The sequence below is a fragment of the Mustelus asterias genome, chromosome 23 (genome assembly GCF_964213995.1).
Source record: "Mustelus asterias chromosome 23, sMusAst1.hap1.1, whole genome shotgun sequence".
In the NCBI taxonomy this organism is placed as follows: domain Eukaryota; kingdom Metazoa; phylum Chordata; class Chondrichthyes; order Carcharhiniformes; family Triakidae; genus Mustelus; species Mustelus asterias.
Genome location: NC_135823.1, coordinates 14,491,980 through 14,505,165, shown reverse-complemented (window position 1 = coordinate 14,505,165; position 13,186 = coordinate 14,491,980). Strand labels below are relative to the sequence as shown.

At 36.6% G+C, this 13,186-nt stretch overlaps 1 protein-coding gene across 1 annotated transcript; it reads left to right on the top strand.

The window, feature by feature from the left end:
- Window positions 1-1,215: 1,215 nt before the first annotated feature.
- LOC144510528 (hemoglobin subunit beta-like) lies at window positions 1,216-2,652 on the top strand. Its single transcript, XM_078240019.1, has 3 exons — window positions 1,216-1,545; window positions 1,782-1,971; window positions 2,377-2,652. The coding sequence occupies exons 1-3, from the start codon at window positions 1,454-1,456 to the stop codon at window positions 2,503-2,505; spliced, it is 411 nt and encodes a 136-aa protein (XP_078096145.1). The 5' UTR covers window positions 1,216-1,453; the 3' UTR covers window positions 2,506-2,652.
- Window positions 2,653-13,186: the final 10,534 nt, after the last annotated feature.

Below are 13,186 nucleotides of genomic sequence, written 5' to 3'. Positions count from 1 at the left end.
GGGTATAAACAGGGTGAACAGTGGGAAGCTTTTTCCCAGGTCAGAAGTGACGATCATGAGGGGTCACGGGCTCAAGGTGAGAGGGGCGAGGTATAACTCAGATATCAGAGGGACATTTTTTACAGAGAGTGGTGGGGGCCTGGAATGCGCTGCCAAGTAGGGTGGTGGAGGCAGACACGCTGGCATCGTTTAAGACTTACCTGGATAGTCACATGAGCATTCTGGGAATGGAGGGATACAAACGAATGGTCTAGTTGGACCAATGAGCGGCACAGGCTTGGAGGGCCGATGGGCCTGTTTCCTATGCTGTACTGTTCTTTGTTCTTTGATAGAGTGGATTCTCAGAGGCTTTTACCCAGGGCTGGAATGGTTGCCACAAGAGGTCACAGGTTTAGGGTGCTGGGGAGTAGGTACAGAAGAGGTGTTAGGGGTAAGGTTTTCACTCAGAGGGTGATGGGTGTGTGGAATTGGCTGCCAGTAGTGGTGGTGGAGGCGGATTCGATAGGGTCTTTTAAGAGACTTTTGGATAAGTTCATGGAAGTTAGTAAGATAGAGGGTTATAGGTAAGCCTAGTAGGTCGGGACATGTTCGGCGCAACTTGTGGGCCGAAGGGCCTGTTTGTGCTGTAGCTTTTTTATGTTCTATGTTCTATCAAAACTCTGCAGCTGCCTCTCCAGACCTGACCCGCTCCAATGTGGGGAGACCCATGTCGTATTCCCCCCGTAAGTTTTATGGATTCCTGCCTCGCTTTTGGAGGTCTTGTTTCATGGCCTCTTAGGGCTGCAGTCACTTTTGATGTTTTGTGCCACAAAAGTAAATATGTGGAGTATTTCTCTGTCAAATTAACAATCTTGCATGATGCTGGTAAAGGAAAATTTGTACTTTCTGGGTTTATTTAATGGTCTTGTTGGAACGGTCTGATTAAGACACACACAAACCAATACTGCATTATTGCTACTCTCAATACTATTGCCCAATGCTGCATAAATAATCTGACAATATTTGCAACCAGTTGCCAACAATGGTGTTCATATTCCTTTCTGTGACAGGTCGGGGAATTAGTTGGTGAATCTTGAAAGGGGAAAAAATTAAGCACGATTGAGGGGGGGTGGGTTAAAGGGGCAGGTGGATAGGATACGGGAAAAGCAACAGAGCCCGAGATTTCTCTCTTAGCCCTCGTGTTAGCATATTATTCAGCAAAATAGTCCATTCTTTGTAATGAGTGGACAGAAATGGGCCAGGCAGGGCTGAATGTTTAACATGTGTTTATCTTAACAGAGAAGCGTGCTGCCCAGCGATAGGCAAGAGGGTCCCACCTACCAGTTATTCAGCCTATAATATTGGGAATTTGCTCTGGGATGTGCCCTGCTGCTGACTATAAAAATCAGACAGAAACGGCAGATCAACACAGCTATTCTGGGCAAGAGACAGCAGTGAGATCTTAACAGACAAAATGGTGCACTGGACTCAAGAGGAGAGGGATGAAATTGCCAAAACATGGCACGGCACCGATATGCAGACAGTTGGCACCAAAGCCCTGGAAAGGTAAAGTGTGGATGCATTATTATTTCAATATAATTCATGCTTTATTTTTTCCACACCAATTTATTGTGGTGGGTGTTTATTACTATTACTGAAGAGAATTGGTTCTAAAGGTTTCGTTGAAGCTGCTGTAGAGCTTGCCGTTTCACTTTGCGCAAATGATTCATTGATTCAATTTGAGATTTAAATTGAATCGCGAACTTGACACTAAGTTGAATTATTTTGCTTTTTCCCTCCAGGATGTTCACGGTCTTTCCCTGGACCACCCGTTACTTTCACAAAGCTGACTTTACTGCTGCTGGACATGCAAAAATAGTGGTCGGTGCTCTGGGAGTTGCTGTTAAACATCTGGATGATGCCCCCTCACACTTTAAAGAGCTCAGCAAAAAACACGCTGATGAGCTGCATGTGGATCCTGGAAGCTTCCATGTAAGAAACAGAGTCATTTAAAAAATATATATGTTCCATTTTACAACCCAGAAGGAAAAAAAAACAGTTCAGAACAATATTCTAATTTCCCCGTTTTACTGATTTTTTCCTTCTGGATAAAGTGCATTTGTTGCTTCAAAGTCAGCTGGAGCCATAACTCTGGATGTGGATACACTGATACATCAACTGGTTCCAGGTTGGCTTGTCATTCTCATTGGTTGTACAATGTTTTACACAGGGTCACAAGCTGATCTTAGTGAATATTTGTCTATCCTGTAATGACTAACTTTCCCCCTTTAACATTTTCTGAGCAAATCTTTGGGTGCTTTAAGTTCAAAGTTTAACCCATTAGGGCATGCTTTGTTTCAAATGAGATAACGGCTCTTTCCTTTTGTTTTCTCATAGCTGCTGACTGACTGTATCATTGTGGAACTGGCTCATCTTAAGAAGGACTGTTTCACTCCCCACATCCATGGCATTTGGGATAAGTTCTTTGACGTGGTCGTTGATGCTATTTCCAAGCAGTACCATTAAATCTCCAACAATATCAGCTTCGTATCTTTCATCAAGGAATGCAATTGACAAAAAGATTCTCTTACATCGATAACAATCTCTGTGCTATTCATAAGAAATTGTATAACAAGCTACGCTAAAATAAAACTGATGCATTCTTGAAAACAATGTTCTTGACTGCGTGCTATTTCTGACTCAAATTTTGGAAAATATCTCCATGCATTTCCCTCCAGTTGCTTCGAAATACAATAAGGAATATCAACCTCTCATTTCCTATGAGTGAATTCTTTATTTATCTGAATCGAAACAATAAATACATGAGGTAAATACACGGTGAAATCAAACTTCAGGGTCTATTTTTCAGTCGGTTCTGAAATTTCCACCACTAATGCATTAAATAAAACCATCAATTTTAATCAACATTTCACCAATTAATTTTCAGTATTAGATACTGTGGAGAGTGATGATTCATTAATTGGAATCAAACAAGAATCAAACCCCCTGGCACTCTGCGAGACTGAGCTGTACACAGGGGTGAAAGAAAGAGTTAAAGTGCTGTAATCATAGGGCATTGACTAGTCAGGCGAATCGACTATTCTTTTTCCAAACGGTATGGTGCCTCCCTGGTAAGACTATCACTGGGTGGGCACAGGACTTCTGCTGGGTGACGGGGAAGAGCCAGGACTTATGGTCCATTTGAAGTCAATGGCAGAACAAAAAAAGTATCAGGCAGAGTTTCAACAGCTCCAGGATGGATTAACAATAGGACAACAAAGATCCTCCCAGTGCCATGTGTCACTGAGTAAAGAATGAGGAAGATAGTGCATGCCGTAGCTAAAGTTTAATAAACACCAGACAGTGCCTGTACTAACTGTAGTTTAATAAACACCAGACAGTGTCTGTAGTAACTGTAGCAAATAAACACTAGACAGTGTCTGTAGTAACAGTAGTTTAATAAACACTAGAGAGTGTCTGTAGTAACTATACTTTAATAAACACTAGACAGTGTCTGTAGTAACTGCTGTTTAATAAACATTAGACAGTGTCTGTAGTAACTGAAGTTTAATAAAGACCAGACAGTGTCTGTACTAACTGTAGTTTAATAAACACGAGGCAGTGTCTGTACTAACTGTAGTTTAATAAACAGTAGACAGTCTCTGTAGTAATTGTAGTTTAAAAACCACAACACAGTGTCTGTAGTAACTGTAGTTTAATAAACACTAGACAGTGTCTGTAGCAACTGTAGTTTAATAAACACTCGGCAGTGTCTGTAGTAACAGTAGTTTAATAAACACTAGAGAGTGTCTGTAGTAACTGCTGTTTAATAAACATTAGACAGTGTCTGTAGTAACTGAAGTTTAATAAAGACCAGACAGTGTCTGGACTAACTGTAGTTTAATAAACACTAGACAGTGTCTGCACAAACTGTGGTTTAATAAACAGTAGACAGTCTCTGTGCTAACTGTAGTTTAATAAACACGAGACAGTGTCTGTATTAACTGTCGTTAAATAAATACTAGACAGTGCCTGAAGTAACTGTAGTTTAATAAACACTAGGCAGTGTCTGTAGTAACCGTAGTTTAATAAACACTGGACAGTGTCTGTAGTAACTGTAGTTGAATAAACACGAGGCAGTGTCTGTAGTAACTGTAGTTTAATAAACACAAGACAGTGTCTTTACCAACTGTAGTTTAATAAACACCAGACAGTGTCTGCACTAACTGTAGTTTAATAAACACTAGGCAGTGTCTGTAGTAACTGTAGTTTAATAAATATTTGTCAGCGTCTGTACTAACTGTCGTTCAATAAACACTAGACAGTGTCAGTACTAACTATAGTTTAATAAACACTAGGCAGTGTCTGTAGTAACTGTAGTTTAATAAACACTAGGCAGTGTCTGTAGTAACTGTAGTTTAATAAACACTAGGCAGTGTCTGTACTAACTGTTGTTTAATAAGCACTCGACAGTGCCTGTATTAACAGTATTTTAATAAACACAAGACAGTGTCTGTAGTAACTGTAGTTTAATAAACACTAGGCAGTGTCTGCACTAACTGTAGTTTAATAAACACTATGCAGTGTCTGCACTAACTGTAGTTTCATAAACACTAGGCAGTGTCTGTACTAACTGTAGTTTAATAAACACCAGACAGTGTCTGTACTAACTGTAGTTTAATAAACACGAGACAGTGTCTGTACTAACTGTAGTTTAATAAACATTTGTCAGTGTCTGCACTAACTGTAGTTTAATAAACACTAGGCAGTGTCTGTACTAACTGTAGTTTAATAAACACCAGACAGTGTCTGTACTAACTGTAGTTTAATAAACACTAGGCAGTGTCTGTACTAACTGTAGTTTAATAAACACCAGACAGTGTCTGCACTAACTGTAGTTCAATAAAAACTGGACAGTGTCTGTAGTAACTGTAGTTTAATAAACACTAGACAGTGTCTGTACTAACTATAGTTTAATAAACACTAAGCAGTGTCTGTAGTAACTGTAGTTTAATAAACACTAGGCAGTGTCTGTACTAACTGTTGTTTAATAAGCACTCGACAGTGCCTGTATTAACAGTATTTTAATAAACACAAGACAGTGTATGTACTAACTGTAGTTTAATAAACACTAGGCAGTGTCTGTACTAACTGTAGTTTAATAAACACCAGACAGTGTCTGTACTAACGGTAGTTTAATAAACACCAGACAGTGTCTGTACTAACTGTAGTTTAATAAACACAAGACAGTGTCTGCACTAACTGTAGTTTAATAAACACCAGACAGTGTCTGTACTAACTGTAGTTTAATAAACACGAGACAGTGTCTGTACTAACTGTAGTTTAATAAACACTAGACAGTGTCTGCACTAACTGTAGTTTAATAAACACTAGGCAGTGTCTGTACTAACTGTAGTTTAATAAACACCAGACAGTGTCTGTACTAACTGTAGTTTAATAAACACTAGGCAGTGTCTGTACTAACTGTAGTTTAATAAACACCAGACAGTGTCTGCACTAACTGTAGTTCAATAAAAACTGGACAGTGTCTGTAGTAACTGTAGTTTAATAAACACTAGACAGTGTCTGTACTAACTATAGTTTAATAAACACTAAGCAGTGTCTGTAGTAACTGTAGTTTAATAAACACTAGGCAGTGTCTGTACTAACTGTTGTTTAATAAGCACTCGACAGTGCCTGTATTAACAGTATTTTAATAAACACAAGACAGTGTATGTACTAACTGTAGTTTAATAAACACTAGGCAGTGTCTGTACTAACTGTAGTTTAATAAACACCAGACAGTGTCTGTACTAACTGCAGTTTAATAAACACTAGGCAGTGTCAGTACTAACGGTAGTTTAATAAACACCAGACAGTGTCTGTACTAACTGTAGTTTAATAAACACAAGACAGTGTCTGCACTAACTGTAGTTTAATAAACACCAGACAGTGTCTGTACTAACTGTAGTTTAATAAACATTTGTCAGTGTCTGCACTAACTGTAGTTCAATAAACACTGGACAGTGTCTGTAGTAACTGTAGTATAATAAACACTAGACAGTGTCTGTACTAACTGTTGTTTAATAAGCACTCGACAGTGCCTGTATTAACAGTATTTTAATAAACACAAGACAGTGTATGTACTAACTGTAGTTTAATAAACACTGGACAGTGTCTGTACTAACTGTAGTTTAATAAACACCAGACAGTGTCTGTACTAACTGTAGTTTAATAAACACTAGGCAGTGTCTGTAGTAACTGTAGTTTAATAAACACTAGACAGTGTCTGTACTAACTGTAGTTTAATAAACACTAGGCAGTGTCTGTACTAACTGTAGTTTAATAAACACCAGACAGTGTCTGTACTAACTGTAGTTTAATAAACACTAGGCAGTGTCTGTACTAACTGTAGTTTAATAAACACCAGACAGTGTCTGTACTAACTGTAGTTTAATAAACACCAGACAGTGTCTGTACTAACTGTAGTTTAATAAACACTAGGCAGTGTCTGTAGTAACTGTAGTTTAATAAACACTAGACAGTGTCTGTACTAACCATAGTTTAATAAACACTGGACAGTGTCTGTACTAACTGTAGTTTAATAAACACCAGACAGTGTCTGTACTAACTGTAGTTTAATAAACACTAGGCAGTGTCTGTAGTAACTGTAGTTTAATAAACACTAGACAGTGTCTGTACTAACTATAGTTTAATAAACACTAGGCAGTGTCTGTAGTAACTGTAGTTTAATAAACACTGGACAGTGTCTGTACTAACTGTAGTTAAATAAACACTAGGCAGTGTCTGTAGTAACTGTAGTTTAATAAACACTAGGCAGTGTCTGTACTAACTGTAGTTTAATAAACACCAGACAGTGTCTGTACTAACTGTTGTTTAATAAGCACTCGACAGTGCCTGTATTAACAGTATTTTAATAAACACAAGACAGTGTATGTACTAACTGTAGTTTAATAAACACTGGACAGTGTCTGTACTAACTGTAGTTTAATAAACACCAGACAGTGTCTGTACTAACTGTAGTTTAATAAACACTGGACAGTGTCTGTACTAACTGTAGTTTAATAAACACTAGGCAGTGTCTGTAGTAACTGTAGTTTAATAAACACTAGACAGTGTCTGTACTAACCATAGTTTAATAAACACTGGACAGTGTCTGTACTAACTGTAGTTTAATAAACACCAGACAGTGTCTGTACTAACTGTAGTTTAATAAACACTAGGCAGTGTCTGTAGTAACTGTAGTTTAATAAACACTAGACAGTGTCTGTACTAACTATAGTTTAATAAACACTAGGCAGTGTCTGTAGTAACTGTAGTTTAATAAACACTGGACAGTGTCTGTACTAACTGTAGTTTAATAAACACTAGGCAGTGTCTGTAGTAACTGTAGTTTAATAAACACTAGGCAGTGTCTGTACTAACTGTAGTTTAATAAACACCAGACAGTGTCTGTACTAACTGTAGTTTAATAAACATTAGGCAGTGTCTGTAGTAACTGTAGTTTAATAAACACTAGACAGTGTCTGTACTAACTATAGTTTAATAAACACTAGGCAGTGTCTGTAGTAACTGAAGTTTAATAAACACTAGGCAGTGTCTGTACTAACTGTTGTTTAATAAGCACTCGACAGTGCCTGTATTAACAGTATTTTAATAAACACAAGACAGTGTATGTACTAACTATAGTTTAATAAACACTAGGCAGTGTCTGTACTAACTGTAGTTTAATAAACACCAGACAGTGTCTGTACTAACGGTAGTTTAATAAACACCAGACAGTGTCTGTACTAACTAGTTTAAAAAACACAAGACAGTGTCTGCACTAACTGTAGTTCAATAAACACTGGACAGTGTCTGTAGTAACTGTAGTTTAATAAACACTAGACAGTGTCTGTACTAACTATAGTTTAATAAACATTAGGCAGTGTCTGTAGTAACTGTAGTTTAATAAACACTAGGCAGTGTCTGTACTAACTGTTGTTTAATAAGCACTCGACAGTGCCTGTATTAACAGTATTTTAATAAACACAAGACAGTGTATGTACTAACTGTAGTTTAATAAACACGAGACAGTGTCTGTACTAACTGTAGTTTAATAAACATTTGTCAGTGTCTGCACTAACTGTAGTTTAATAAACACTAGACAGTGTCAGTACTAACTGTAGTTTAATAAACACTAGGCAGTGTCAGTACTAACTGTAGTTTAATAAACACTAGGCAGTGTCTGTACTAACTGTAGTTTAATAAACACGAGACAGTCTCTGTACTAATTGTAGTTTAATAAACATTTGTCAGTGTCTGCACTAACTGTAGTTTAATAAACACTAGACAGTGTCAGTACTAACTGTAGTTTAATAAACACTAGGCAGTGTCAGTACTAACTGTAGTTTAATAAACACTAGACAGTGTCTGCACTAACTGTAGTTTAATAAACACAAGGCAGTGACTGTACTAACTGTAGTTTAATAAACACTAGGCAGTGTCTGCACTAACTGTAGTTTAATAAACACTAGGCAGTGTCTGTACTAACTGTAGTTTAATAAACACCAGACAGTGACTGTACTAACTGTAGTTTAATAAACACTGGACAGTGTCTGCACTAACTGTAGTTTAATAAACACTAGGCAGTGTCTGTACTAACTGTAGTTTAATAAACACTAGGCAGTGTCTGCACTAACTGTAGTTTAATAAACACTAGGCAGTGTCTGTACTAACTGTAGTTTAATAAACACCAGACAGTGTCTGTACTAACTGTAGTTTAATAAACACTGGACAGTGTCTGCACTAACTGTAGTTTAATAAACACTAGGCAGTGTCTGTACTAACTGTAGTTTAATAAACACCAGACAGTGTCTGTACTAACTGTAGTTTAATAAACACTAGGCAGTGTCTGTACTAACTGTAGTTTAATAAACACCAGACAGTGTCTGCACTAACTGGAGTTCAATAAACACTGGACAGTGTCTGTAGTAACTGTAGTTTAATAAACACTAGACAGTGTCTGTACTAACTATAGTTTAATAAACACTAGGCAGTGTCTGGAGTAACTGTAGTTTAATAAACACTAGGCAGTGTCTGTACTAACTGTTGTTTAATAAGCACTCGACAGTGCCTGTATTAACAGTATTTTAATAAACACAAGACAGTGTATGTACTAACTGTAGTTTAATAAACACTAGGCAGTGTCTGTACTAACTGTAGTTTAATAAACACCAGACAGTGTCTGTACTAACTGTAGTTTAATAAACACTAGGCAGTGTCAGTACGAACGGTAGTTTAATAAACACCAGACAGTGTCTGTACTAACTGTAGTTTAATAAACACAAGACAGTATCTGCACTAACTGTAGTTTAATAAACACCAGACAGTGTCTGTACTAACTGTAGTTTAATAAACATTTGTCAGTGTCTGCACTAACTGTAGTTCAATAAACACTGGACAGTGTCTGTAGTAACTGTAGTTTAATAAACACTAGACAGTGTCTGTACTAACTGTTGTTTAATAAGCACGCGACAGTGCCTGTATTAACATTATTTTAATAAACACAAGACAGTGTCTGTACTAACTGTAGTTTAATAAACACTGGACAGTGTCTGTACTAACTGTAGTTTAATAAACACCAGACAGTGTCTGTACTAACTGTAGTTTAATAAACACTGGACAGTGTCTGCACTAACTGTAGTTCAATAAACACTGGACAGTGTCTGTAGTAACTGTAGTTTAATAAACACTAGACAGTGTCTGTACTAACTATAGTTTAATAAGCACTAGGCAGTGTCTGTAGTAACTGTAGTTTAATAAACACTAGGCAGTGTCTGTACTAACTGTTGTTTAATAAGCACTCGACAGTGCCTGTATTAACAGTATTTTAATAAACACAAGACAGTGTATGTACTAACTGTAGTTTAATAAACACGAGACAGTGTCTGTACTAACTGTAGTTTAATAAACATTTGTCAGTGTCTGCACTAACTGTAGTTTAATAAACACTAGACAGTGTCAGTACTAACTGTAGTTTAATAAACACTAGGCAGTGTCAGTACTAACTGTAGTTTAATAAACACTAGGCAGTGTCTGTACTAACTGTAGTTTAATAAACACGAGACAGTGTCTGTACTAACTGTAGTTTAATAAACATTTGTCAGTGTCTGCACTAACTGTAGTTTAATCAACACTAGACAGTGTCAGTACTAACTGTAGTTTAATAAACACTAGGCAGTGTCAGTACTAACTGTAGTTTAATAAACACTAGACAGTGTCTGCACTAACTGTAGTTTAATAAAAACTAGGCAGTGTCTGTACTAACTGTAGTTTAATAAACACCAGACAGTGTCTGTACTAACTGTAGTTTAATAAACACTAGGCAGTGTCTGTACTAACTGTAGTTTAATAAACACCAGACAGTGTCTGCACTAACTGTAGTTCAATAAACACTGGACAGTGTCAGAACTAACTGTAGTTTAATAAACACGAGACAGTGTCTGTACTAACTGTAGTTTAATAAACATTTGTCAGTGTCTGCACTAACTGTAGTTTAATAAACACTAGACAGTGTCAGTACTAACTGTAGTTTAATAAACACTAGGCAGTGTCAGTACTAACTGTAGTTTAATAAACACTAGGCAGTGTCTGTACTAACTGTAGTTTAATAAACACGAGACAGTGTCTGTACTAACTGTAGTTTAATAAACATTTGTCAGTGTCTGCACTAACTGTAGTTTAATCAACACTAGACAGTGTCAGTACTAACTGTAGTTTAATAAACACTAGGCAGTGTCAGTACTAACTGTAGTTTAATAAACACTAGACAGTGTCTGCACTAACTGTAGTTTAATAAAAACTAGGCAGTGTCTGTACTAACTGTAGTTTAATAAACACCAGACAGTGTCTGTACTAACTGTAGTTTAATAAACACTAGGCAGTGTCTGTACTAACTGTAGTTTAATAAACACCAGACAGTGTCTGCACTAACTGTAGTTCAATAAACACTGGACAGTGTCTGTAGTAACTGTAGTTTAATAAACACTAGACAGTGTCTGTACTAACTATAGTTTAATAAACACTAGGCAGTGTCTGTAGTAACTGTAGTTTAATAAACACTAGGCAGTGTCTGTACTAACTGTTGTTTAATAAGCACTCGACAGTGCCTGTATTAACAGTATTTTAATAAACACAAGACAGTGTATGTACTAACTGTAGTTTAATAAACACTAGGCAGTGTCTGTACTAACTGTAGTTTAATAAACACCAGAGAGTGTCTGTACTAACTGTAGTTTAATAAACACTAGGCAGTGTCAGTACTAACGGTAGTTTAATAAACACCAGACAGTGTCTGTACTAACTGTAGTTTAATAAACACAAGACAGTGTCTGCACTAACTGTAGTTTAATAAACACCAGACAGTGTCTGTACTAACTGTAGTTTAATAAACACAAGACAGTGTCTGTACTAACTGTAGTTTAATAAACATTTGTCAGTGTCTGCACTAACTGTAGTTCAATAAACACTGGACAGTGTCTGTAGTAACTGTAGTTTAATAAACACTAGACAGTGTCTGTACTAACTGTTGTTTAATAAGCACTCGACAGTGCCTGTATTAACAGTATTTTAATAAACACAAGACAGTGTATGTACTAACTGTAGTTTAATAAACACTGGACAGTGTCTGTACTAACTGTAGTTTAATAAACACCAGACAGTGTCTGTACTAACTGTAGTTTAATAAACACTGGACAGTGTCTGTACTAACTGTAGTTTAATAAAAACTAGGCAGTGTCTGTAGTAACTGTAGTTTAATAAACACTAGGCAGTGTCTGTAGTAACTGTAGTTTAATAAACACTAGACAGTTTCTGTACTCACTGTAGTTTAATAAACACTAGGCAGTGTCTGTAGAAACTGTAGTTTAATAAACACTAGGCAGTGTCTGTACTAACTGTAGTTTAATAAACACTGGACAGTGTCTGTACTAACTGTAGTTTAATAAACACTAGGCAGTGTCTGTAGTAACTGTAGTTTAATAAACACCAGACAGTGTCTGTACTAACTATAGTTTAATAAACACTAGGCAGTGTCTGTACTAACTGTAGTTTAATAAACACTGGACAGTGTCTGTACTAACTGTAGTTTAATAAACACTAGGCAGTGTCTGTAGTAACTGTAGTTTAATAAACACCAGACAGTGTCTGTACTAACTGAAGTTTAATAAACACTAGGCAGTGTCTGAGTAACTGTAGTTTAATAAACACTAGGCAGTGTCTGTAGTAACTGTAGTTTAATAAACACTAGACAGTGTCTGTACTAACTGTAGTTTAATAAACACTAGGCAGTGTCTGTAGTAACTGTAGTTTAATAAACACTAGGCAGTGTCTGTACTAACTGTATTTTAATAAACACTGGACAGTGTCTGTAGTAACTGTAGTTTAATAAATACTAGGCAGTGTCTGTAGTAACTGTAGTTTAATAAACACCAGACAGTGTCTGTACTAACTATAGTTTAATAAACACTAGGCAGTGTCTGTACTAACTGTAGTTTAATAAACACCAGACAGTGTCTGTACTAACTGTAGTTTAATAAACACTAGGCAGTGTCTGAACTAACTGTAGTTTAATAAACACTGGACAGTGTCTGTACTAACTGTAGTTTAATAAACACTAGGCAGTGTCTGTAGTAACTGTAGTTTAATAAACACTAGACAGTGTCTGTACTAACTATAGTTTAATAAACACTGGACAGTGTCTGTACTAACTGTAGTTTAATAAACACCAGACAGTGTCTGTACTAACTGTAGTTTAATAAACACTAGGCAGTGTCTGTAGTAACTGTAGTTTAATAAACACTAGACAGTGTCTGTACTAACTATAGTTTAATAAACACTAGGCTGTGTCTGTAGTAACTGTAGTTTAATAAACACTGGACAGTGTCTGTACTAACTGTAGTTTAATAAACACTAGGCAGTGTCTGTAGTAACTGTAGTTTAATAAACACTAGGCAGTGTCTGTACTAACTGTAGTTTAATAAACACTGGACAGTGTCTGTACTAACTGTAGTTTAATAAACACTAGGCAGTGTCTGTAGTAACTGTAGTTTAATAAACACTAGACAGTGTCTGTACTAACTATAGTTTAATAAACACTGGACAGTGTCTGTACTAACTGTAGTTTAATAAACACCAGACAGTGTCT

Coding starts and splice junctions, on each gene's coding strand:
- LOC144510528 (XM_078240019.1), top strand. CDS start 1,454: ATGGTGCACTGGACTCAAGAGGAGAGGGATGAAATTGCCAAAACATGG. Junction 1,546..1,781: donor GGCACCAAAGCCCTGGAAAG/GTAAAGTGTGGA, acceptor TTTTCCCTCCAG/GATGTTCACGGTCTTTCCCT. Junction 1,972..2,376: donor TGGATCCTGGAAGCTTCCAT/GTAAGAAACAGA, acceptor GTTTTCTCATAG/CTGCTGACTGACTGTATCAT.